We start from the raw sequence: 27,853 nt of genomic DNA on the forward strand, positions 1-27,853 counted from the left end.
ATGAATGATCCTAGACAGCAATCACTGTTCTTCATCACACCTCCAGATTTATACAGACTCTGTGCTGTCAAGATAATATTGAGTAATCAGGTGGCAGATACTGAAATTAGGAGTACACAAATGAAGATGTGCAGGTAAAACATTTTATAAGTAAGGCTTTCTAAATTTTTTGAGACCTGTAAGAGCTGTTTTAGAAGTATCTCCTTTAAAACAAAATAGTCTTTCATTTAATCTGTGTATATGATTTTAAATAAAGAAATTCAGTTTTGTTCTGGCCAGGTATGTTGGATTACATTTAGGGGAGGACTTAAAATACTTGAGATTGAATATCACGAGTTTTTATGTTTGTGACCCTTTTTAATATAAATCTTTTATGGATATTGATAAATCAGGCTCTCAAAAACTTAGAGGTAGAGATTAATGAATATTCACTGAATACCAACTGTTTATGGGCACTTTAAGAGATACTATAAACATTTTAGAAAAATGCAGTTTAATTTGCAGGTCAACATAAGATTTCTAAAGAGTATTTCTCTAAGAACTATTTTGAAATGTCTGACCCAGGATAGTCTTTGAAAAACAGCTTGGGTGAAGTCTGAAGTATAACTTCATGATTGCTGAAGACCCACCATGTATTTGTCCTTTAAATTGTTTGGGATTCCTGGGTGGTGCAGCAGTTTGGCGCCTGCCTTTGGCCCAGGGCGCGATCCTGGAGACCCGGGATCGAGTCCCACGTCGGGCTCCCGGTGCATGGAGCCTGCTTCTCCCTCTGCCTGTGTCTCTGCCCCTCTCTCTCTCTCTCTCTCTCTCTCTCTATCGTAAATAAATAAATTTAAAAAAATTAAAAAAAAATTAATTGTTTGAGTCACTCAAAGAAGGACTCTTAGAATACCTGATAAGATTAGATCTGTCACTGAATTTCTTGGAGAGGAACAAACATAAGATTGCTAGGAATCAGAAATAAGACACTCTTGGAATGTCCTCCCATTTTGCTCTTATTTACAAAACTTTCCTTCTGGTTTATTTTCCCACTCAAGTACATCCAGGAGCCTGTATGCTGTGTGCTAAGGTGTAGTTTGATACCTATTGAACATTTACCTGACTTCTTTTGGAAACAAATAGGTGGAAAACCTGAGATTTTCTGTCGACTACCCTCAAATTGAAGGTAGTCATCCCCGCAGAGTGACGTGTCTTGACTCTGTCCCAGTAACTGCTAAAGAGGCTGGAACAGGTTGAGAAGAGACTTAGCTGTGTCAGATAAAGGCAGCCCTTGTAAAACCAAGTACTTACTGTGCCTGGCTCTGTGCCAGGGTTCTGACCAGAAACAAACTGGCCCATCTTACTTTTTAAGGGAACTTCTCCCTGCCACACACTCTCATATTTTTTGCAGTTTGTTTTCTTGATGGTTGATTTTGAAGTTTTTCATGTGTTTTATCCACCTTTTCATTGACCTTTGAAACAAACCTATTGATATTTTGAATTGTGATTTTATTGTGAGTTCATTTGGCTGTTGAATGCTAAAATAAAATCACTTTTATTTTTGGCTTGGAAAAAATTTCCTTTTTGAAGGAAAAGCATCTAGTCAATAGTTCTAACATTGAAGTAGTTGATCACTGATAGATGAATCCTTGGACTCTTGCCTCCAGTGCCTCCTGACCACTACTTAAAAAATGGAAAACAGAAGAAATAGAAGTTAGAAAAGCTGGATTCTTAACAATATTTAGACATCTTCAAATCTCTATTTGGACAGAAATGGAGTTACAGCTGAAGAAGTTATGGATGAAAGAGATTGGGAAACTCAGAGGCAGGGACAAGTTTTCATATCAATTTCTGAAACCTTGTAACATTCTTAAATCTTGGCTGAAAGGCTAAATGTTCACGTTACCAAGTTAAGCATGGGGAGAGAGAGAGAAGTCAATAACACACTCCTTCCCTAGAAAACAATGTAAACTTTTAGATAGAACTAAGCAATTTTCAAAATGTTCTGATAAAGTAAAATCAAGGGGGAAGTCCACTTTAAAATTATGTGTTTCAAAAATAAATAAAATAAAATAAATAAAATAAAATAAAATTCTGTGTTTCATTTCCCACAGGCAATTGCTATATATGCACCAAGATATTCTTGTATCACCTGTGCCTGGAATATTAAGCCAAATTTGGGTAGTGATGGCGGTTAGTATTTTAGAATTTTAAGACTTATTATTACTAATTATTGGGAGCAATATTGATAAGCAATAATTCAGATATTAATTATAGCTCTAATTTAAGGTAGTTTATGAAGCCAAATTACCTGCGTTGTAGATTGACTCAACCATTTATAGACTTCAACTTTGATATACCTGATGTTTAAAATTCATTTTTTGTGGTTTTAATTTAATATTTAGTTTTTTGTCACAAATGCTAATATAAGACTACTCATGAAAAAATATTACAGCATGTTTTTAAGATAGCATGGGCTTAACCATTATTTTGTATTTTATTCTTTAGAATTCCACTTAATATAAAAGGAAGAAGTTTCTCATTCCAACGTTTTTCCAATTGTTTTTAAAGAACTTAGATCGAATTTTTTTTTTAATTTAGAACTTTAAAAAAATTACAAATAATAAAATTAGAATGAGAAACGTATTTCCCAGTGCTGTATGTCACTGGGAATGATAATGAAATGCCAAAAAATTTTATAAAAATTATATTATCCTGAGATTTTTGTCAAAAATATTTCTGAAAATCTTTTTCTGAGATTTTAATTCTTCAGAATCTAGTGAAATGAACGTTTATTAATACTAACAAACCATCAAAAAAATCTTTAGCTCCTTTATTTTTCGTGTAGGTTATATAGGTATATATCTTATATTTTCTCATTTTTGTTGTCTTTTTTTAATAATTTATTTTTTATTGGTGTTCAATTTGCCAACATACAGATTAATACCCAGTGCTCATCCCGTCAAGTGCCCCCCTCAGTACCCGTCACCCATTCACCCCCACCCCCTGCCCTCCTCCCCTTCCACCACCCCTAGTTCGTTTCCCAGAGTTAGGAGTCTTTATGTTCTGTCTCCCTTTCTGATATTTCCTACCCATTTCTTCTCCTTTCCCTTCTATTCCCTTTCACTATTATTTATATTCCCCAAATGAATGAGACCATATAATGTTTGTCCTTCTCCGATTGACTCATTTCACTCAGCATAATACCCTCCAGTTCCATCCACGTTGAAGCAAATGGTGGGTATTTGTCATTTCGGCTGAGTAATATTCCATTGTATACATAGACCGCATCTTCTTTATCCATTCATCTTTCGATGGACACCGAGGCTCCTTCCACAGTTTGGCTATTGTGGACATTACTGCTATTAAATAAGATAAGCAGGGCAGCCCTGATGGCCCGCAGTGTGTCGCCACCTTCGGCCCGGGATGTGATCCTGGAGACCCGGGATCGAGTCCCACATCAGGCTCCCTGCATGGAGCCTGCTTCTCCGTCTGCCTGTGTCTCTGCCTCTCTCTCTTTCTCTGTGTCTGTCATGAATAAATAAATAAAATATTTAAAAAATAAATAAGATAAGCTGTTGATGGACAAGCAAATGCCACTACCTCTTTTGGAACAAGGTGGTCATTGTTTCACAGTTCTTATAAATTCAAGCATCCTAATCTTAGCAAGAATTAAAAAAAAAAAAGAATAAAAAAAGGAAAGTAACCATCTAGAAATGTTTTGTTTTCTTACAAAGATATTACATACTATAAATTTTTTTGAAAATATTTAAAGTAGGAAATGGAATTTTTTTACATACTATTTTGAAACTTGCCTTTAATTTCTCCTTGAACAGCCTCTCCTGAATGTTCTATGCCAATACATATATCTTCTTAATTGTTAAGGCTGTGAAATATTTCATTGTATGTATAACTAGTTAATATTTTCTAGTGCACATCTGAGTTTCTAGTTGTACTACTATAACACTTCAGAAAGCTTCATTGCAATTATATCACTTTTATTTGATAGTTTCTATGGGTTAAATTCCTAGAAGTGAGATTGCAGTACATTTTAAACTATAATCTAGGTAATGCTAAATCACTCTCAGAAAAGCTTATATATATTAGATGGCATTTTAATAGCATATTGAGATAATCTGTATTTCCACATCCTCATAAACTCCAGTTACCAGCTCCCTTTACATATCTGCCAGTCTGTTGGGTTAAAAATATCTTCTCTGATTTCTGTTTCTGTCACTGATTAATTGTAGCACCTTGGCCTTTTGAATATTCTCTGGATTTATGTCCATTTTTCTTATGCCTAGGAAGATACTGTTTACTAAGAAAGTTGTTAAATATCATCTGAAATTTATTAGCCTTTTCCTTTTCTAGGTTCATGTCCCTCTCAGAAAGGCTTTTCCTCACTTTGAGAACATACCCATAGATTCTATTTTAGAGAGAGAATGATTATCACTTGCTTCTCCAAAGCATAGAAGCCATTAGGATGACAAGCTGATGATGAGTCTGCTTCTAGATAATGTTTAAATTCTTTATGTATTGCATTGTTTAGTAATATATTTGTGTTAAGTTTTTATAATTGTGGCTTTTTGTTGTTTTGTTGTTACAGATACCATTTTATAAAGCTGGAAAACTTAATGCCTATATTGAAAAATGTGGAGCTAAAGTAAGTTTTTAAAAGAATAATAATTCCAAATACTATTTATAGTGACTTTGTATTCAACTTCTTTTGTCAGCAAACAAAAAATATCTTTCTTATAAGTTAATGCTTTGCATGTAAAAGAGTCCACCTTTTTAGTTTCTGGAGTTAGTACAGAATTTTTATTTCTTGCATAAATACTTGATAAAATTCACTAATTAAATTATCTGGGCCTGACATTTTCCTTATGGGAAGGTTTTTGACTACAATTTCAATGTCTTTAATAGATAATAGAACTATTCAAATTATCTCTTTCAAGGGATGTGTCCATTTCATCTACTTGTTAAATAGGTTGACATAAAGTTGCTTATAATACTCCTTTTAATTTCCTTTGCTGTAGAATTTATAGTCATGTCACTTGTCATTCCTGATATCCGTCATGTTGTGACTGTTTTGTTTTTTTCTCCCTAATCTGTCTTGCTAGAGGCTTAGCAAGTTTATTGATTACAAAAAAATAAGCTTTTGGTTTGGTAGGTACTATTTTGTATCTCATTGCTTTTCATTTTGGTCATTACTATTAATTTCCTCCTAAGTATTTGTTTTGTTTTGATTTTCCTCAGTTCAAAATGCTTTCTAATTCCCCTTTGAACTATGGGTTAGTATAAGTGTGTTATGTAGTTTTCACATATTCAGATTTTCCAGGGATCCTTCTATTACTGTTTTCTATTATAATTGTGGCTAGAGAACATGTTTTGTATAACTTGAACCTTTTTTTAATTTATTGAAATTTGTTTTATGGTCTTCCTTGTTAAATATCCCTGGTCTACTTACAAACAATGTGTATTCTACTTTTGTGTCAAGTAGTCTATGAATGTTAATTGGGTCACACTGGTTGATGGTATTGTTAAGCTACTTTATCCTTATTTTCTATCTACCTGTTATATCAAAACGTGATAAAAATTTGGCCCTGACTTTAGCTGCAGTGGTCAGTGGCGCCATCTTTGGCCTGAATGGCATCCAGGTCAGGATGGTTATGGATGACAGAATTGCCCTACAGTTCTCCTTGTATGCCAAAACTAAATATATGCTGATAACATTCTTCTGTATCTGGGTTAATGCTTCAGTCCAAGAAGAAAGTCAATACAGAATCAAGGAGAATGCCATTTGGCTTTCTAAGGAAGATGCTGGTAGTTATTGGGATTTGTTCAGCAGTTTAGCCCTGAAACCCTGTGTTCATGTTTGAGGTTAGTGTCGCAGGTTGGCTTCATCCTGCTGCTTGAAGTCCTATTGATATTATCCTGAATTAAAATATCTACGAAACAAATTGAATGGATTTAGTCTTCATTGCCAACAGTTTGGTTACTTGTATCCTGGGAAAATTGACCAGGAACCAAAATGGTACAAAAATGGGGGGTGAATAATATTGGGAAATAATTCTCCTTGGTCCTCTCATTTTCCTACCTGTCTGGCTAAGAGTGGCAGTGGCAGCATTTTCTTTTGTACTGTATTTGTGAGGATGTTTGTATAGAAGAAAACCTTGTTTTTTTTTCCCTAGCCTGGATATTTTCCTTACATGCACGTGCTAATCCATGCTCAGCTGATGACTCAAGTGGGACTCTGCTGGTCATAAGAGTTTGCTCTCTGTGCAGCTCTGTCTCCTCTAATACTTTGCCCCCAAAACTAGCTCCCTTGGCCTCCTGAGCTCTCAGCTGTCTCCTCATCTAAGATAGCCCACTGGCTCTTCCAGGGTTCCTCCTCACTGCACCACAGCCTAGAAACTGCTCTTTAATCAACATGCTGGAGGTAATTGTAGATTTCCTCTTAAGGATTGCTCCTCTTTGTTGCTGGATGTCCAGTGTCTTGGAAACCATTGTTTCCTGTAACTTGCTCAGTTTTTTAGTTACCTCAAGTGGGAGGATAAATCTAGATTGTATTACTTCTTCTTAGTCAGAAGTAAAAGTCTTGATTTTTAAAAATTCACTACAGGTAGAGGAGATAGTCTGCTCGTCTCATGTGTGCCCATGAAAGTATTTGTTTTCTGATGTAGAATTAGAGTAAACAACAATGAAAATTCTAATACAGCTCTGGGCTGGTTTCCTCTGTGCAGAGCAGAATTCAAAGTATAGTGTAGGGACCTAGCTCAAGAACTCTAAGTATTTAGGCTTATTGGTCCAAGATAAGGAGGGAGAATTTGGCTATTGCGACATGATAGTCTTCATGGCTTCAGAGCAAATACGTTTGAATGCTTCTTTAACTTTAGAATCAGATAGGATTAGCTGTAGTGATGACTATAACTCATATCCAAAATAACCCAGTTTTTTGGATGGTGATCTAAACACATTTTCTTTGAGTTATAGAAATATACTAATTGCTGTAAATTTTCCTATGTTTTATTCTTTAATATGTTTAGGTAGAGGCTCCACAAAGAGTAATTCCTGTAATTCTTCAAAATTGCCTTTCATATTCACTCATGTCTAGACTTGCTCCAGCCTGGAATAAAACTGGCCATCTCTTGGTGCAAGGTGACTTCATCTCTTTCAGTCATTGGAGGTTTCTAAACTAGATTACTTCTATTCTAGGCATCTGTTTTAAATTTCAAGATATATTATTTTTAGGGAATAGTTTTTAAAGCATAGTCCCAATTAAGCCTTCTCAGGCAAGTCCGTAACATCATGTCATCTTTTACTTAGGATGATATCCAGAGGCCTCCTGATGTTTCTTTCAAAGAATTTTTTTAAATTATGTAATACTTGATGTTTAAGAAGGAATAAATATAAGCTATGGAGCATTATAATAAAGTAAATACAAATTACTAACAATTGTTGGAACCAAAAGGCTATTCTGGATTTTATACTGAGGTCTGACCATTTTATAAGTATTTTTATGCCAGGAAATAAATATTAGAAGGAAGAATTGGGTATTTCTGTCTTTTTAATTGAAAAAATACTTTTTGAGTGGTCATATTTTTTTTCTGAATTGTCTTTAGATATTCCTTTGTGTAAAACTACATTTTAAAGTATTTTCCTTTGCTTTGATAAGTAAACATAAAAAAGTTTTATTTATCAACCATGGTTTATAAGTTATAATAATATGGAATACCCTATGAATTTTTTAAGGAAGAGAATTTCTTTCTCAAATGGGAAAGCAAAGTGCTGTTGGTAAGTAAAAATGTATATGTCATTAGATAAAACGTTAATATGGTTATAGTCATTAAAATGTTATGGAATGTTGGGTTGTTACAATATTGATGATTATCAGAATTTAATCAGGTATTATTATAATCACAATTTGACCCAGTACATCTCTCTGGGTCACAATATATGTTCTTAATTATTAGAGAAAAAATTTAATTTTTTTAATAGGAATAAAATCTATAATTTTAATTTCTCTACTTAATTACAATTTCCACTCTGAAGTTAAATTTTCAGGCACTGTATACTTTACAGAGTCATATCATTGAAAATTCTTTAGTACTGTCGTAAGTAAAAGATATATTTCTTATGAGAACATAATTCTTCTTTTCCTTCAAAGAGAGAAAAAAAAAAAGGTTGTTTAAAGAGACAGATCTAAAATACACAGTTTATAGAGTGGTCTGATTCTTTCATTGATAAGCATGGCCTTTTTTGCAAGTAGACCTGTTCATAAAAACAGTAGTCCACAGATAGCAGACGGTACAGCTTTCACCGCAATTTGGGCATAGCCTTAAATCCTGAGCTAGCACCTTTACTCCACAACTATTTGATTTGAGTTGACTTTCAGGCTGAAGCCTGTTTGCACTCTTTGCCCTAATGTTATGTTTAAGTTCGACAGTGGCAGTCATTGTGCTCTAGCTCTGAACAAATAGTTTCATTACAGAAATTCAGTTTCATACCCAAACTGTCAAGACACTATACTGTCAGATGTTAAAGGTAAGGTTTAGAAGAGCAAAATTCCTCACTCTTGTGTTAGAAATTTTCTTTTAGTTTTACCAAATGTAATATTCTATAGCAGACCTTGCAAATTATAAATGTATGGCTCATTGAATTTTCACAGACTAAACATATTCTCATAACTATTTCTCAAATCAAGAAACAGAACATTACCAGTACCCCAGGGATCCCCTCATGCTTTCTTCCAAGTATTACCCTTTCCCAAGATAACCACTTTCTGACTTATGTAAGTGATTCTAATTATGTGAATGCAAGGTAGAAGCCTTGGGGCTTTATGAGATCCGTATTATATCTGCTGGTATATTGATGGGTCTTCATGAAAAGACTATGGAGTTAGGAGCTTGGCATGGCACCTCTCCTGATATAAGAACACAGTCTCCATTTTTCATATGTAATAGAAATCAGGCTTCTAAAAGTTGCTTGTTGAATTTTTCTCTCAACTGTGGGATGTCTCATTCTTACTATAGCCTTGCCCTGTGATGCCTGTCACCAACACATACATGTCCATATATCTGTGTTGTTCCAAACCTGGCTCATCTGCAGACTCTCAAATATTGTGATTTTTTTTGGATTTTACCATGAATGGAAAAGAGTACATATTCTTAATTGAGCTTCTAATGTGAATAAATTTAAGTTAAAGCTGTTTTTTGTTACTAAATTTTAATAAAATGAAGTAATAATTCCAGAAAATCACAGTTAAATATTTTGTTTTCAGTATTAGACATCAATGTAACCGAAACTCAAGTTTGTCTAAGTATAGAAGCTTACACAATCAGATTGCCACCACCTGAGGTACCATATATTTTGATTTCTGTAATTAACTTTATTATACTTACTGTATGCTTTATTAGCAACATGCTAGTAGGCTTTAATTTTTAACAAGAAGAGTGATAAGAAGGGTTTTATTACCAAAATCCATATTATTAAATGCTTGACATATTGATACTGTTCTAAATCTGTTTACTCAAAGAAAATATTCCGTTAGTTTAATACAGATTTTTAAATTATTTTAAAGATTTTATTTATTTGAGAGAGAGAACACAAGCAGGGGTGAGGGGCAGAGGGAGAGGGAGAAGCAGACTCCCCACTGAGCAGGGAGCCTGATGCAGGGCTCAGTCCCAGGACCCTGAGATCATGACCTGAGCCGAAGGCAGATGCTTATCCGACTGAGCCACCCAGGCACCTCTGACACAGCTTTAATCGTAGTATTCTCTAGCTCAGAAATCTTTTTAGATGACAGTAGAGACTCTCCACAACCCTACTGTGCTTCAGCATTCACCTCTTCTGCCTCTTCTTTCACCTCCAAATATTAAAAAGACTGTTTCAGCTCATACTAAGTATAATATCCCTTCATTAGCATTCTGGTAGCATTTTTTATATTTGTAAAAAACAATATACATTAATACTTTTTCCCTTCTTAGTAGAATAGGTCTTTTATTTTACTAATTCTCATAGCATCCAGCATGGAAACTTATACATTAATAGTAACTCAAATATTATTTTCCTTCTTCTGTGGCAGTGGTTCTCAGTAGAGGAGGGTGGAGAAGAAAATGAATTATTTTGTTCCCCATGAGCCATTTAGTGATGTCTACAGAAAAATTTGGTTATGACAAAGGGGAATGGGTGTGTTGCTACTGGTATTTAGTGGTTTTAGGCTAGGGATGCTGCTAAAAAAAATCCTACAGTGCATGGGACAGCAACCCTACCTCCACCCCAACACAAGATTATCCAGCCCAAAGTATCAGTAGTGTCCATGTTAAGACAGATGATTCCTCCTTTGCCTAAAGTGATCCTCCCATTAGCTATATATCCTGCCTATCCTTTAAGGGCCAGATCCAATGCTAACTCCATTCATACTTCTCCTTAACTTTAGTTTTTTTATTTCTACTGTGTTGAGGCAATAGGCAAGTTAAAAATAAATAGGATCTACTTTCTGGCCCTCAAGAATTGTGTGAGCCAGTAGGGAAAATGACCTGCATAACAGTAAATGGAATGGGCAGGATGACATGACTGTCTTGCACTGATGAGGAACCTTTGCAAGGCTTGGGGCCAGTGTGACCTCCTAGCCTCTTTTAAACTTTCATTCTGTTCTACATCATGCTCACTTATTTGTACATTTAGAATTATACTCATTTTTATATGCCAAATTTATAATAAGCTTCTTAAGGACTAACATCATGTCTTACTGCCCTTTGAATTTTCTACAGATGATACTTGTGTTTTATATATATAGTTTTGAATCAGTTAGAGACTGACGAAGAATAAGGCCTATAGAGATGAGAATACCATCTTTATTACTAGGATGAGAATATAATTTATGATCCCAAATGGATACTTCTGAGAGTGAAAGGGAAACTAACCTACTGGGATACTGGCCCAACATACATAAACTGGAGGGTATGTTAAAATAAAATCAGATCATTTAAAATTGTATTTTTGGAGTTTATTGTACATAGAAGAATAGTCTGTGAACCAAGAGTCTTCAAACCAACAGTGTTATGAAACTCAGAAGGGTGTTGTTGCAGGACAGCTTATGTAATGAATACGTGGGAGCTATTTTATCTTTATAATGATTGGTTATAGTAATGGGGTTTTCCAAATGACAGGGGATTAGTTAAAAGCGATTATCTTACTCCATTTTGGAAAACAATATAAGTTTTATGATTTTTAGACGCATTTACAAGAAATAATTGAAGTTAAATTTCATTTGTGTTACAGAATGAGCTAGATTAGGTTTTATTTATGTGGCTTAGCTGGTTTTGTCTGCCTAAGGAATGTTCAAGTTTAGTCTCCCATTTTATTATTTTAATAGATAAATGGTCATCCTGTTCATTGTTAGAAAAAAAGTTATTAGAGAATGTGGCCTATCTGAACCCTAGAATTAGGTAGATTCCCTGCCTACCTGTGGGAGTAATAAACCCCCAGGCTCTCTTAAGAGATCAGGCACGATTCCCAGTATGACAATGCAGTGTACTACTTTGTGCCAACAGACCAGTTCCCAAGAGGAAGGGAAAGGAACTGTCCCAGTTTTACCAACCAGATAAGTCACCTGATCTGCCTAGGGATGAATGAATGGAAGGGCAGAGAGACTTCAGGAATATGTATTAGAACTTTCTCAGCATGGAAACGAACATCAGAAATGGGGAAGATGCACCCTTCTCTTCTGCTCAACATTATATGCTCAATACACACTTTTTCTGTTCATTTATTTTATGTTTGTTTATTTTTTATTGGAGTTCATCTTGCCAACATATAGCATAACACCCAGTGCTCATCCCATCAAGTGCCCCCCTCAGTGCCTGTCATCCAGTCACCCCAACCCCCTGCCCAACGCCCTTTCCACCACCCCTTGTTCGTTTCCCAGAGTTAGGAGTCTCTCATGTTTTTTTTTTTTAATTTTATTTATTTATGATAGTCACAGAGAGAGAGAGAGAGAGGCAGAGACATAGGCAGAGGGCGAAGCAGGCTCCATGCACCGGGAGCCCCACGTGGGATTTGATCCCGGATCTCCAGGATCGCGCCCTGGGCCAAAGGCAGGCGATCACTGCGCCACCCAGGGATCCCCGAGTCTCTCATGTTCTGTCTCCCTCTCAGATCTTTCCCACTCATTTTTTCTCCTTTCCCCTTTATTCCCTTTCAGTATTTTTTATATTCCCCCAAATGAATGAGACTATATAATGTTTGTACTTCTCCGATTGACTTATTTCACTCAGCATAATACCCTCCAGTTCCATCCACGTTGAAGCAAATGGTAGGTATTTGTTGTTTCTGATGGCTGAGTAATAATCCATTGTATACATAGACCACATCTTCTTTATCCATTCATCTTTCGATGGACACCGAGGCTCCTTCCACAGTTTGGCTATTGTGGACATTGCTGCTAGAAACATCGGGGTGCAGGTGTCCTGGCGTTTCACTGCATCTGTATCTTTGGGGTAAATCCCCAGCAGTGCAATTGCTGGGTCATAGGGCAGGTCTATTTTCAACTCTTCGAGGAACCTCCACACAGTTTTCCAGAGTGGCTGCACCAGTTCACATTCCCACCAACAGTGTAAGAGGGTTCCCTTTTCTCCACATCCTCTCCAACATTTGTGGTTTCCTGCCTTGTTAATTTTCCCCATTCTCACTGGTGCGAGGTGGTATCTCATTGTGGTTTTGATTTGTATTTCCCTGATGGCAAGTGATGCAGAGCATTTTCTCATGTGCATGTTGGCCATGTCCATGTCTTCCTCTGTGAGATTTCTCTTCATGTCTTTTGCCCATTTCATGATTGGATTGTTTGTTTCTTTGGTGTTGAGTTTAATAAGTTCTTTATAGATTTTGGAAACTAGCCCTTTATCTGATACGTCATTTGCAAATATTCTCTCCCATTCTGTAGGTTGTCTTTTAGTTTTGTTGACTGTATCCTTTGCTGTGCAAAAGCTTCTTATCTTGATGAGGTCCCAATAGTTCATTTTTGCTTTTGTTTCTCTTGCCTTCATGGATGTATCTTGCAAGAAGTTACTGTGGCCAAGTTCAAAAAGGGTGTTGCCTGTGTTCTCTAGGATTTTGATGGAATCTTGTATCACATTTAGATCTTTCATCCATTTTGAGTTTATCTTTGTGTATGGTGTAAGATAATGGTCTAGTTTCATTCTTCTGCATGTGGATGTCCAATTTTCCCAGCACCATTTATTGAAGAAACTGTCTTTTTTCTAGTGGATAGTCTTTCCTGCTTTGTTGAATATTAGTTGACCATAAAGTTGGGGGTCTGCTTCTGGATTCTCTATTCTGTTCCATTGATCTATGTATCTATTTTTGTGCCAGTACCACACTGTTTTGATGACCACAGCTTTGTAGTACAACCTGAAATCTGGCATTGTGATGCCCCCAGCTATGGTTTTCTTTTTTAATATTCCCCTGGCTATTCGGGGTCTTTTCTGATTCCACACAAATCTTAAGATAATTTGTTCCAACTCTCTGAAGAAAAGTCCATTTTGATATTTTGGTATTTTGATAGGAATTGCATTAAATGTGTAAATTGCCCTGGGTAGCATTGACATTTTCACAATATTAATCCTTCCAATCCATGAGCATGGAATATTTTTCCATCTCTTTGTGTCTTCCTCAATCTCTTTCAGAAGTGTTCTGTAGTTGATTCCCTAAATTATAATTGATATCAGCTCCTCTAAATCTCACTTTACCTAAATTTTTGATACGGCAATTTTCATGTTCTGACTCTTGTAAAAATTAGTTTCATACATGTTTCTGTTCCTATTAAGTTTTGTGATCTCTTTGAGAGTCTAGGTTTTGTCTTATTTTTGTTCTCTAGTATCTCAACATTGCCTGGAGCAAATAAAATCCAAATTCCTTTAGCTTGGCATTATAAGGAAGAAGTGATATTTCCTGAGTACCTTGTTAGTGCAGGTCTATTCAGAAAAGGACACATTTTAAGTATTTGTTAAATAAATGTAAGAGGTTAACTGTCTCTTGGAGGCGTATAGTGAACACGTGGATAGCCAGTCTTCAAAAATATCCAGGTTGAGAAAAGCTGATAGAGACTTTAAAGGCTGGTACCATGGAGATCTCTGCAGCAATTTGCTTTAGTCTCTGAATAGTGTTGAAAATAGCCAGAAGGATATAAACTAAAGCTATGTAAGTGGGTGTATAAGAGAACTCATAAACTTTTGAACATTTGGACATAAAACCTACCCTCTCTGAATTCAATCTTTGGTTGTTTTCTCTCAAATAATATATTTATTCACCTGCAGTCAGTCTTTCCTGACATTCATAGCCATCCCAGCACTGAGCATCCTTTTCTTAGGTCACAGATTAGACCATTGAGCTTTTAAGCACACTATGTCACAGGGCAAGATTTATCCTCCAGTGTACAGGACAATATAAATCCTTATTCATTCTTACTGTCTTTGTTCTCTTACCTCACAACATAACCAGCAGTTCTTATCTTTGTATTTTTGCATTTATGTTTTTCTGCTGTGCTGCCTCATTTCCATTAGTCTTAATAAATGCTGTAAGATTTCAGAGAAAGATCTGTCACTGAATGTAGAGGAGATGGTTCTAGCTCTAGGCCTATAAGGCTCTTTCTTACTGGTAGAACTCAGATATATCACAGTAAGGGCAAGTATATTATTAAAATGCTGGGCAGCCCGGGTGGCTCAGTGGTTTAACACCACCTTCAGCCCAGGGCCTGATCCTGGATACCCTGGATCGAGTCCCACGTCAGGATCCCTGCATGGAGCCTGCTTCTCCCTCTGCCTGTATCTCTGCCTCTCTCTGTGTGTGTCTCTCATAAATAAATAAATAAAATCTTTAAAAAAATAAAATAAAATGCTAATGATTTGTCTAGGCAGTAAAAAGAAAAATTGGCCAGCTTAGCTGGAATTTATTGAAAAGCAATAGAGAATGAAGTTAGAATGTTATTTCCCAAAAGCTGTATGATAGGTTAAAAGGGGATGAGGATTTATGAACTATTCTTTCTCATCCTAACAGTGTCCTCTTAGGACTTATCTTTGACTTGTCCTCCTTATCTTTGACTCTGTATTAAAATGCCCCACAGAGTGAGGAAACTGTAAGTAGAAAAGGATTGGTAAACTATCCGCTTAAATACCCTGTGGATAGGTCACCTGAGGACCAGAGGAAAAGCATTCCAGAAGATAGAAAAGGAATACATGAGAGTATCAGCTCTCTGCTCTCATTCCCGAAGACAAACTAGAGGGACAACTCCCTAACTCATTCCCTAACTCCCTAACTCATTTTTTTTAAACTAGAGAGTTTAAAAAAAAAAAAAAAAGATACTATTCTTACAAAATGCAAATACTTTGCTTTAGAAGGAATTCAACTTCCTATAAATTAACATAATTAAAATATTGAAAGCCAGTTGAAATAAGTAGAAGATAGAGGTTTGGGGTTGGAAAATGAGAGAAGGCATGAAATACTTGATATGTTGTATAGAGAGAAGTAGGGAGAGCTGAAACATCAAATACATTATGTAAAGTATTATACACCTCCAACTTAAACTAAGCCTTTAAAACTACTCTGTAATTGACTGTGTATGTGTTTCTTCTTGTTTGACAAATTCTTTTGAGGAGTTATGCATTAAATCTTATTTCTATTTAAAGCTAAGAGAATTTGGTATTTCCCAGAGTATTATAAAGGATTTTGATACTAACAACAATGCTGTCATTGAAGGACATTCAATTTTAAACAGCTGGTGCTACGTTTTGCCAAGGTGAGATTTCAGTTTGTAGCATCTGAGGTAGGTCCAAGATGTAGTAGTTCTCTCATTTTGCTTCAGCATCAATGTGTACAAAAGTATAAAGGAATTTTTGAAACTGAATTTTTGAACGTAATTTGTAACTTTAAAAAGGTCATACAGAAGTCATCAATTTCCTGTATTAAATTACTAAAACAATTCTATTATACCCTTATATTTTCATTAAATATAGTTTTTACAAAAGTAAAATTTTCAGATATCTAATTATGAAATTACAACTATTATAGTAATATCAGTAAAACCTTATAAACGCTACATATAATTAATGATTCTTTATCATTTGATAGGAGCTGTTTTAAGTTTGCACTGTCTTTAGGGGAAAATGGCTTGTTATTAATATAAATAGGACTATTGGGATGAAATTTTAACCTGCTTAGGAAAAAGAACTTTAATTAACTAACAGAATATGCATAATAATTTAATCATCAAAGCAGGGAAGAGGTAGATAGGGAACATAGATTTGACTCTGATTCAGTTAATACTTAACAGACTTCCCCCTAAAGTCTGAGTTACCAGGCATACTTCTGTGTGGCAACACTTAATAAACGTTTTTGTTGTTTATAACTGGCACATTGTTTGCATTAATTCAATTTAGTTTTTTCTAACAATTCTGGCTCTGATTTAATACAATGGTGTACTTGGAACTAGTAGCAAATGATTAGTTTATTATGTAAAGAAGGCTGCTAAATCTTTTTGAGTATTTTTTTTAAATTAAATTACATAGTTAAATTATATCCAAACACTGGCTCATAATACTTTATCAACTCCTATTTTTCTTAGTATGAAAAGGGGACAAATAATAAGTATTCTTCACACCACACCCCCTGACTGTCCTTTTCACTCATATGAAGATTTCCGGATGCACTGGGATGACTTGGTAAGAAATAGAAATGTGTATTATGGTAGGAACTATTTAATTTTGCTTCATATAATTTAATCTTAGTTTAGCTTTCTCTCAAAAGAACTTTATCTTTGTTCCTAATTTTTAGTATGGCTATAAACTTCCAGAAGATTGTGGAAATACTAAAATTTACTGCAGCATCTACTTCAAAATGATAGGAGAAAGAATCTTCACGTATCCTTTTGCACACTACTTATAACAGAAGCCCCCTGCCAGCCTCATGATCCATCCTTACTCCTGGCTCTAGTGTTGTCATCATTTTCAACCTTCTCTATGTCTGAATGAAATTGTGTTCCCTTCTACTCCCCCTCCCCCTGCTTGAATATTTTTTGTTTTCCTTAGAATTTTTCTATTTTTATTTGAGAAAGAACTTGATATTTTTTATTTTAAGTTCTATTGCAACAATTTAGGCAACAAAAGGAACTTTAGATAGAAAAATGTTTACAGGATTTCTAGTAGACAGTAAAATAGTCCTATGATTCTCCTTAGCCAAGGGCTCCCTCCAGTGGTATTTTGGATATCATTGAAAGGGTAAAATTAAAAGAATTCGTCTTTAACAAAGATTTTTCTCTTTGGAAGATTATTTAATTTTACAGGCAAAATTTAGAGGATCTGACTTGGACTTAATGCTCCCCAATGCTTTAAGAAAATATCTGTCTTAACATTATTTTAAATAATTTAATAATAATTAAAAGTATTCAGGTGAAACTCTTCAATTGTAATCAGTATTGATTTCACATTCCAGTCTCTGTATGGATTTGAAGCTCTGCTGGAGTTTCAAATTGGAAGAAGAGCCATAATGTTCTCTTTCTGCATTTTACACTTCCTAACCCAAAACTTAATATAAAATTGATGTTGACAGGGATAAAATACTCCCTTTCATTAGAGGCAAAGACATTATTATTCCAAGTCGTCAAGAGTATTTTTCATCAGAAAGAAGCAACTGCTCTTCTCAAAGAATTGCTTTTGGAGCTTGAATACACTGTGTGTTGTTTCTTTGTACTGAATTTTTACAGCTTTTGGAGATGCAACCTCTTTATTGTTTTCTATAAACACTTATTTTTGTAACCTCTAAAGGTCATAATATCTTTCTTATAAATCATTTTCATAATATCTTAGTCTGCCAGTCTATATAGAAAAATCTGTAATAACAACACAATGAGCAGTATTGATACTGAGTGTTAAAATAGAATGAATTAAGACCCTGTGATAAAACATACTTTTAGCTTTGGAAAATATGAAATAAGCAATATATGAAATAGTTATATGTTATGTGTGTAATAGTTTAGTTATGTGTGTCTTTTTAACAGTTAATATTGTAATACTTTTTAAATTCCTATCTCTTGGGGCTCCTGGGTAGAGTAGTCGGTTAAGTGTCCGACCCCTGGTTTCGGTTCAGATTGTGATCTGTGTCATGAGATCAAGCCCTGTGTCAGGCTCTGCACTCAGCAGAGTCTGCTTGAGATTCTTCCTCCCTCTGATCCTCTGGTTCATGTGCTCTCTCTCTTTCTGTAAAATAAATAAATAAATCTTTTTTAAAAATTGCATCTCTTTAGTACAAAAAAATGTTCTACTATTCTTTAACAGTGTTCAGATACCCTCTCAGCTGCATCAGAAGTCAGCCCATTCAGTTCTTTCCAAGAGTAGATTTGGAAGGTGTGTTGAAAAGTTTCCTTTCAGACTTAAAATCTAAATTGCCTCAGATATGTGGCTTTCCCATAAAGATGACAACTAAGGCATGCTACTACACACAAGAACTAATGAAACCTCATGTACAGGTAAGAGATTTCATGTCCTTCTGAGCACTCTAAGATCTAGTATGCACCTCTCTTGGATCTTTTGCTTTCTGTGAGGGGCTATCTAACCCATTGTACTAGAATTATTTTCTGTCGGTTCAGTATTTCCCTAATGCTATTTGTTATTGTACTTGACCAGTTGTCACTGCTGTTTGTTACCTTTTTTGTATTTAACATGGCATTGTAGTCATAGTTGTTTAGTGATCTAATTTATCATGAGCTCTTGGAGAGCAGAGATCATGTTCATTTTCTTATGCCAAGTACCTAGTATAAAATAGGTGTTCATTAAAAGCATTTTTCAATGAATAAATGATCTTACAGAATAGTTTGGAAACATTTGTCTCATACAAATTCAAGTTTACTTTGAACTGCAACTTCATTTGAGTGTGCTTGATTTAAAAAAAGCCTTTGTATAGTTCCATTTACAGAAATTGAATTCATTCAATAACATTTTTATTGTCAGTGAAATCTTACAATATGCTAAGTGAAATCTTATGAAAAAAAGAAGTAGCAACAATTAAGCAAAACTGATGAAGAAAATATGCTGGCCTATATTCACACTCACTAGAATAAGATTTCTTTGTCAATAGACAATAAAATTGAAAGGGAAGTTTTTGAGAAACAAAAATGAGGAATTTAAATTTTTCAACAGTGACCTTTTCTTATAAATGACAGTTGTGTGTTTTCATACAAGGTAAAAGCAAAAGGTTGAACAATTTTAGCAGTTTGAAATGTAATGTGAATTATATGAATATTTCTGTGTCTGTTTAATCTTTTTTCTTAACTGTGTCCTCTGTTTATTATAGTTTCCACTGCTCCAGTGATTTCAGGTTTCACATGGTATTGACTGCCTATGGCACATGGCAGTTTTTCCAACTTCTGCTTCTGTGCTAATTGTCATTCTATGATCCTCAAATAAAATTCACCAGGGCCAGTATCTGATAGGCCCCATTCATCTTCTCAGGCGAGGCCCCTTTGTCACCAGCCAGCATGTGGATTTGGTATCCTTGAATCAAGAACACTTCGTATAAATGGTATAAAAACATGGCAGCCAATAGGCAAGGCCGTTTCCTAAAAGAATGTGAGGGTCACCTGGGTGGCTCACTGGGTTAAGCATCTGACTCTTGATTTTGGCTCAGGCCATGATTCCAGAGTTGTGAGACTGAGCCACACATCAGGCTGGGCACTCAGCAAGGAGTGTGATGGAGATTCTCTCTCCCTTTCTCTTTGCTCCCCCACCCTCACCCCCTTGCATGCACACACTCGCTCTTTCTGGAATAAATACATCTCTAAAATAAAAAGAAAAAAATGTGAGTGGACAAATTCCAATCGACATCTTTATGATAATGAATCTTAAAGTTTTGGCCAGACATAACATTTTTAGTAGTTATTGGCCGAGTCCAAATCTGAGGAATTTAGAAGAAAATATGTCATTACATAATTCATTTTTATTGGACATATTTATTGAATATTTATTTTTTCCAGTCCATGACTGTTTTATAAAGAGTGAATCTGGACAATATACTTGTGCAAATTTGCTTCTTAAATGTAAAACAATACTTAACTGGAAAATCTGGTTTTTGTATTGCTCCTAACAATAAGAATTTATCCTATTCAGTTTTATTACCTCTGTGTGCCAGCTTCTTTTATGTGTATTATTTCATCATAATCCTCAAAACAGACTCTTAAGAATAAAGAATTGTTTTCCCACTTTTGTAAATTAAACTGAAGCAGAGAGCATCCAAATAATTTAACCAAAGCCATATAATTAAATACATTGCAGAATTAGAACTGAAACTCAGGGGAAGATTCTCAGTCACAAAATTGGAAAAAGTTTAGATCTGTGTTTAAAAGCTCTAGCTCTAGAGCTTACTATGTGTGTAATCTTAAGCAAATTATTTGGTTTTCTTGTGCCTCAGTGTCCTTGTAAAACAGGTCATGGTAGTAGTGGTAATAACATTTGTCACAAATTGAGCTCTCTAGGAAGCTGACTCTGGAGTCTAGTGCAGGTGATGTTTATTGAGGACTGAACTTGGAACACCTGTGGAAGGTGAGGCTAGAAGAAGGTGGGGTAAAAGAAGTCAATAGCAAAGTGGGTACCAGGAAGCTTTGGCCAATCTTCCAGGAGCTCTAAGGCTAAAACAGCCCATCATAGTGATTTTACATTGTCCAAATAGCCAGGCCTTTACACCCATTCCTTCATCTGTCATTGGATTTGGGCCACCCAGGGACGGGCATGTTCTAAGGTGAGGTAAGTTTCTAGAACTAGGGAGTTCTTGCAGGGGCCAACTCCCAGCAGTGGGGGCAGTAGCCCTTTTATGAAGGGGATATGAGTAGCATGTGACCAGTTCCTTTACAGTACTTCACAGGGTGTTTTGGTTTTTTGTTTTAGGATTAGATAATAACAGTCCCTTGTACTTAGTGAGCTCTCAGTAACTGTTAGTTCCTACTACTGCTATACCATGTGTAAACTATGAGATTCATGCAGTCTAAAAAGCTTAAGTTTAAAAAGTGAAAAATAGATTGATCAGACTATTTGTTAAAACTCAACTGACTTTTAAAAAAATTAGCAGGAATGCTTAACCAAACTATTTTTCTTTTTTTAATTTATAGAAATCCTCAAAGGTACATAAAAGAAATTAGTATAACAAACTCATATGCCTATCATCTAGCGCTTCTTTGACATAGTTTTAGGTGAGGAGTATACTGGAGTATTTTAAAAGAAACCCAAGATATGATGTTATTTCATCTGTAAAGACTTTAGTATGCATCTCTGACAGGAGCTTTTAAAAACATTATTTGCAATAATTCTTAATATCTAATACCAGTTCATATTCTAATTCCCTATATATCTTAAAGATTTAGGAACTTTGTTTAAATCGTAATCTAAGCACAGTCCATGTATTTTCTTTTTTTAAAAAAATTATTTTATCTTTTTTTTAAATTTTTTTGAAGATTTTATTTATTTATAGAGACAGAGAGAGAGAGAGAGAGAGGTAGAGACACAGGCAGAGGGAGAAGCAGGCTCCATACAGGGAACCCAATATGGGACTCCATCCCAGGTCTCCAGGATCACACCCCCGGGCTGAAGGCAGCACTAAACTGCTGCGCCACCGGGGCTGCCCCAGTCCATGTATTTTCATTTTATTGTCCTCTTAGGTCTCTTTTATAACAGTCTAAACCCCCTTCCCTTTTTATTTATGCTAGTTACTTGCTAGAAAAACTGGACCATTTGCCCTAGAGAATGTCCCATATTCTATATCTGACTGTGGCTTTATGTCGTTTGAAGTTAACATATTCTAAACCTTCTATTTCCTACAAACCTGTGGTTAGATCTAAGCTTAACTGAATTCTGGTTCAACTTTAATCAAGAAACATTCAGGTGGCGTAATACACAGAACCAGATTTTAATAAGGAAAACACATTTTATCAGTCATTTTGGTCAATCCTCAAGTTTCTTTTAATCATTACCTTAATTCTAGGACTCCATTAAATGACATTCATTCATATCTAAGTATCAGTTAAGGCTCTTGCTTTTCCTCTACAATTTATGTTAATGTACTCCAAGTTATGTAAGTTGTTTGTGAAGGTCTAGAAATTAAAAGTCAACTTAGCCACATTTGTCAGTGACACCTGGCAGAATAATGGTAATAATGTAGTAAGATACGAGATATTTGTTGAGTTATGGCTTCATAAAGCTTTGGTTTGTTGACCATTTAAGTATTTCAAGTTCTATGAATTATTTATGATCTCACCTGCTGTTCTTTCTGTAGTCTTTTTATAAATTTTGAATATAAACTTGGAAGTTTCACCCTTTGGGCTATCTACTATATTTTAGAAATTGAAAGAATGAGTAAATAATACATCAACAGGCTATGGGGCAAGACAGGCTTTTGGAAGTTATTTTCATCGAATGTATGTTTCTGAAACAGATGGTGATGAAACTGTGTGAACATAAACATATTTAGACACATTCTATGTAAGTTTTATGTCAGAATGCAAGTAATTCTGTTCTCATATGAATCTACCTAGAATGAGTTTTTCTTCTGGAATTTCAAGTAGTAGGTATATTTAAAAGTTGCTACAGTTTATAAAATGCAGGGGTCAAAAATGGCTTAATTCTTGAATGCTTTTCTCATGAAATGGAAAAAAATCTCTCTAAATATATTGAGATGACCTAGTCTCTTCTAATAAAACATCTCTTTGAGGTGGAATTTCATTCAAATTAATGAATTGTTCTCCCCATGATAGCGTATATGTACAGGAAAAGGCAGTGTAGGGTGAGGGCATTTGGTGTATTTGCCTAATATGGTCCAGGAGAATAAGTACCCTAAGCTGTTTCTGGTCACCTATAGAGATAGTGAGCTTGATACTTGGCTTCTGCTAACTCTGCAACTGAAAAACCAGAGGCATTCATAATTGAACTTTTTAGCAGGAACTGCAGAAGTGCGGCTTTCACTTACTTCTTCCTTCCAAATAATGAATGAGTGCTTCTGATTCCTTGATTCTAAAATGCATCCTGAACCCTAACTGCAAAGGAGAAATTGTCCATTTTATTTTCCAGACACCAGTTTAGAAAGAAACACTAGACAGAGAGGGTAGAATGAATGTTGCTCTCCAGTCCACCAATATCCATCAGAGATTCACAGCTGAGTAATGCAGGGGAGAGGGAGGCATTTGTTTCTTGACCTGGATTGGTCTAATGTTGGTGGTCTCTGTTCATGTGGTATCTTGGTGAAGATGATTTATAAGGTTTTCTTCTAGCTACCTTATTCAGAGAGTCTTCAGAAGAACAACCGCATCACCTCTTTATTGTCTTCAGAAGTACATGTCAAGCCCTATTATGGATTGAATTGTGTCCTCCTTGCCCCATATTCATGTATTGAAGTCCTCACTCCCAGTGTGTCAGGATTTGACCTAGTTTGAAACAGGATCATTGCATTTATAATTAAGATCAGGTTATACTGGAATAGAGTGGGCCTCTAATCCAGTATGACTGATACTGTTATATAAAGGAGAAATTTGGGGACAGATACATGTGCAGGGAGACCATCATGTGAATATGAAAATGACCATCTAACTACAAGCCAAGAGGAGAGGCTTGAAACAGATACTTTCTTCATGACCCCAACCCTAACACCACCTTGATTTCAGACGTTTAGCCTCCAGAACTTTGAGGCAATACATTTCTGTTGCTTAAGCCCCTCAGTTACAGTGCTTGTTACAGTAGCCCTATCAAACTAAGATAAACCACTTTTTGATACATGTTTTTTCATTCAGGCTAGCAAATCTCTAGGGGGTTATAAGCCAGCTGTTACTCATTAGTCAGCCTCTCTGTCCCTTTACTCAGGGTCATGAAACCTGGCTGGGTCTTCTGTGCCCTCCCTCTGAAAATTATGGGGAAGGAAAGAAAGGTGTCTCCTTGCTCTACTGACATGAATAAACCTCCAACTTGAGAAATCTACAGACAAGAGGTGAGCCCTGCTCATCTATTTTGAGCATCAACTCAATCCTCATTCAAGATTTTTCTTGGAGTCTTCCCACTTCCCCAGAGAATAGCCGGTGTGGGAGAAGGAATATTGTTCTCTATGGTGTCTTTGAATTATGTCAACTTAAGTATGATAGAAGTACATTTTTCTGAATTCCTTTCTCTACATAGTTCTGGCTTAGGGTGGCATGTTATTGGAAATGTAAAAGTGAAGCAAGACTGTATTTATACTTGGAAGGTCTGTGTTAAGCCTGTGTGATAACTCAGACCCACAGGGATATGCTGTGGCACCTTGTTAGTTGGTGTGGAGTAGGCATTGGGCCATGGTTCCTTCATCTCCTGCCATATGTCCTCTTTAAGCCTTCCTAAAGCCTGTATCAGGTTTTTGTGTAGCTTCAGCCCTTTAGTAGGCCAACCATACTGTGACATTGGAGGCTTGAGGGTGATAAGAGATGACGTGGGTTCTAGCTAGACACAACATGCTTTCTGATGTGTACTCCATTTTTCAAGATGGTCACAAGATTGTCTATCCACATGCCCTTATGATCAGTGGCAACACTTATGCTATTACGAGGTTGGGGGTGGGTAGACTGTGTTCCCTCTTGTGTCTGGGCAGGACTGTGACAGAGGTGATGCTGCATGACTTCCAAGGCTAGGTCAAGTGGAAGCTATCTCCCTCAGGACACTTGCTCTGGGATCCCAGACCATATGATGGGGTTGCCTGAAGTCCAGTTTACAGCCAGCATCTAGCATCATATGTGTGAGGAAGTGACACCCATCCCAGAGTCCCTCTCACTGCAAATCCCTGAGAGACTCTGAATTAAGCCAAGTCAGCTCCCAGAATCATGAGACAGGAGACCTAATTATTGTTTAGAACCACCAAATTTTAGTTATTCTGCTTAATAACTGGATCACTCACTTTTTCTTTGCTTATTTACAACTCTTATCCCCCAAAACTCTCTACTACTCTTCTCTTAACTCGACTCAACAACTAGGCCACCAGCAGTAGAGAAAGGAAAACGATTTGTTCTGGTTTGCACGTTATTCCTAGCATTTTTTAAAATTTTGTTTCAAGTTGTGACTCTGTTTGATGCCGGAAGATGAGAATAGAACTCCCTATCCCATGTTTCAGATTATTGTCACATGTCACTTTTTTCCAGGTTCTGGGACTCGATAGATATGTATTTTTAAAAAACACTTCCCATTGACAGGTGAATGGATCAACAAAATGTGGGATTTCTATACAATGAAATATTATTCAGTCATAGAAAGAAAGGAAATTCTGACCCCTGCTACAACGTGGATGAGCCTTGAAAACATGCTGAGTGAAATAAGCCATACACAAAAAGACAGATATTGTGTTCTTCCACTTACACAGGATACCTAGAGGGGGAAAGTTCATAGACCCTAGAGAGTAGGATAGAGTTTCTAGAGAAATAGAGAAAACCAGAATTGTTGAGAACTACAGAGTTTCTCTTTGAAATGAAGAAAATGTTGTGGAAATGATAGTGGTGATGGTTATACAGCAGGAGTACAATGAAGAATGTACTTAATGCCACTGAACTGTATATTGAAAAATGATTAAAATGGTAATTTTATGTTTCATCTATATTATCACATTAAAAAAAAAGGCTGTAAATACTTGGCTCTCTTCGAGCTGTCTGACAAGTCAGTCTGGCAGATTCTTGTTGAATTGCTTACCAGTTACCCTCAATCTTTTAAGCAGTGAGAATACAAAATGATGGAGACACAGCCAGCCAATGCCCTATAGTCAATATCCTACTTATTCTTATTAAAGGTCTGGTATAGATGCAACCACCTCTTCCATTCATTTAGTTTCTTGGAACAAGTATTTCATAGTAACTGTGTGAATGATGTAAGAATGTGAAATATAGTGGCACCTGGGTGGCTCAGTCAGTTGAGCATCCAACTCTTGGTTTCAGCTTACGTCATGATCTCAGGATCATGACATAGTGCCCCACTTTGGGCAGTGAGGAGTCACTTGGGAGTCTCTCCCTCCTTCTGCCCCTCTGCCCCTCCTCTGCTTATACACTCATACACTCTCTCTAAAATAAATAAATAAAATCTTTAAAAATTGTGAAGTATATAAGAATAAATATATCATGGTTCCTACCTTCAAAGAATCTAGTATATACATAGGGAGATGGAACATGGATGCTGAAAGATAAGAATGCCACCCTTTACTTTTGTGTGTGTGTGAGAGACAAACACTGATAGCACATCCTTATTAGGAAGTTGAAAGGGAAAGAATGTAAAGAAGAGGGAAAGACTTTTCTGAGTGAGAGCAGCATGGACCTGTTTGGAGGACAGTAGGTAGCTAATTGTAGTTTTAATAGTTGATTTATATAGAATATATCTTCATTTTAAAATATCTTGAAAGGTTGGTATCTTAAAAAGGATGCAAGCCATTAGAAGCATTCATGTTTCCTCAAGAAGACTCATTGGTTTTTTGTTTTTCTTTCCTGTTTTATGTATTATAGTGTTTATGTTCTTACTTTGAAATTTTGTATGTTATTTCTGTTCCGTTAAGAACGTTTTTTACATTTAAAAAATTTTCTAATCTCTATCTTTTCAGGAAAACAAAGCCAAGGCGTTTAATGTGACCACTAAACAAATGTTCAGGTCCTCTCTGACTCAGGCCCCTTCCACAAGACCTGCTCTGGCTGAGCATCTTCGATGGTGTTCAGTAGCTGTGGACCACAAGGTGGAGCTTTCAGGCAGCCATCTGAAGAAACCTTGGGTGCCCTCAACTCTGCAGCTCCAGCAAGAAGCTGTTCAGAACAGAAAGAAAGCCCTACCTGACAAGGCACCCCAAGTACATATGGAAGTACCAAAGCCCAACAGAGGAAAGATTCAAGTTCAAGGCACAAATTTCACCTCCCAGAATAATATTGTCCCTAAATTTATACCATTTTTCAAAAATCAATCATTACAGATGAACAAAAATATCTTAGAACCTGGCAATCTAAAAAGAAAACAGCTTGTTACAGAATCTAAATTTTTTTCACTTAAAACTAGCGTGATGCAAAATGACAAACTGAATTTAGATCCAGCTATTAAAAAAAGATCTAATCATAACATTCAGATGAATACTAGAAATTTAAATCAGAAGATTTCTAGACTTCTACAAGAAAAAAACACTGGGTCCTGTGAAAATATAAAACATCCCCCTTCTAATGGAGAATCATCAACTATGAGTTTAAATGAAAGTAAACACCTGTCTAATAGTTTAGTATTTCAGATGTCAAAGAACAGGATAGGTGTAATAAACAGTGCTGTTGACTTCCAAGTGAATGGAAAAGAACATTTAACAAGCAAACATATAACACAAATTTTAGGGAAAGGCCATGAGTCAGTGAAAATAAAAAAACAACCACACATTTTTGAATCAGATACAGAAACAGAAGATGCCCAAGTACTACAGCGGCAATCAATAAATGAAACTATAAAAGTTGGTGTAAATGACCACAAATTGATAATAAGCAAAACATCCCACAGGTCTAAAAGAAAATTGTGTCAGGAATCTTCAAAAACTTCAAAGAGACCTCATTCCAATACCATCCATTATGGACAGTCCAGTTTTTCTAGGAACAAGGTAAAAAAAATATCTGGGGTATTTATAATATGGTAGGCCTTTAAAACCCCTAAATAAAGATATAAATGATTTGCCCCAGATCATCTGGAAATATAATCAAAAATAGAATGACTACCATAACACAGCTGCAAGTATATACAGTTAATTTTAACAAAGTGATTCTTCAATCTGATTACAGATACATGATGTGGACAAATCAAAAGCTCAGAAATCTCTCATCATTCCTAAAGCTTAG

The 27,853-nt window shown here is 35.8% G+C and overlaps 1 protein-coding gene across 1 annotated transcript; it reads left to right on the forward strand.

Moving 5' to 3' along the window:
* Positions 1–27,853, forward strand: C24H18orf63 (chromosome 24 C18orf63 homolog). Its single transcript, XM_041739446.1, has 12 exons — positions 1–134; positions 2,094–2,172; positions 4,586–4,642; positions 7,026–7,137; positions 7,732–7,773; positions 9,260–9,336; positions 15,663–15,772; positions 16,598–16,694; positions 16,807–16,892; positions 18,313–18,496; positions 26,599–27,618; positions 27,797–27,853. The coding sequence occupies exons 1-12, from the start codon at positions 1–3 to the stop codon at positions 27,851–27,853; spliced, it is 2,055 nt and encodes a 684-aa protein (XP_041595380.1).

This window comes from Vulpes lagopus, chromosome 24 (genome assembly GCF_018345385.1).
Source record: "Vulpes lagopus strain Blue_001 chromosome 24, ASM1834538v1, whole genome shotgun sequence".
Classification (NCBI taxonomy): domain Eukaryota; kingdom Metazoa; phylum Chordata; class Mammalia; order Carnivora; family Canidae; genus Vulpes; species Vulpes lagopus.

Excerpts from the sequence above, each read along its gene's own strand:
- C24H18orf63 (XM_041739446.1), top strand. The coding sequence starts at position 1 with ATGAATGATCCTAGACAGCAATCACTGTTCTTCATCACACCTCCAGAT. Across the intron at positions 2,173-4,585 it reads AAATTTGGGTAGTGATGGCG|ATACCATTTTATAAAGCTGG; the intron begins GTTAGTATTTTA and ends TTGTTGTTACAG. Across the intron at positions 7,138-7,731 it reads TGGCCATCTCTTGGTGCAAG|GAAGAGAATTTCTTTCTCAA; the intron begins GTGACTTCATCT and ends GAATTTTTTAAG.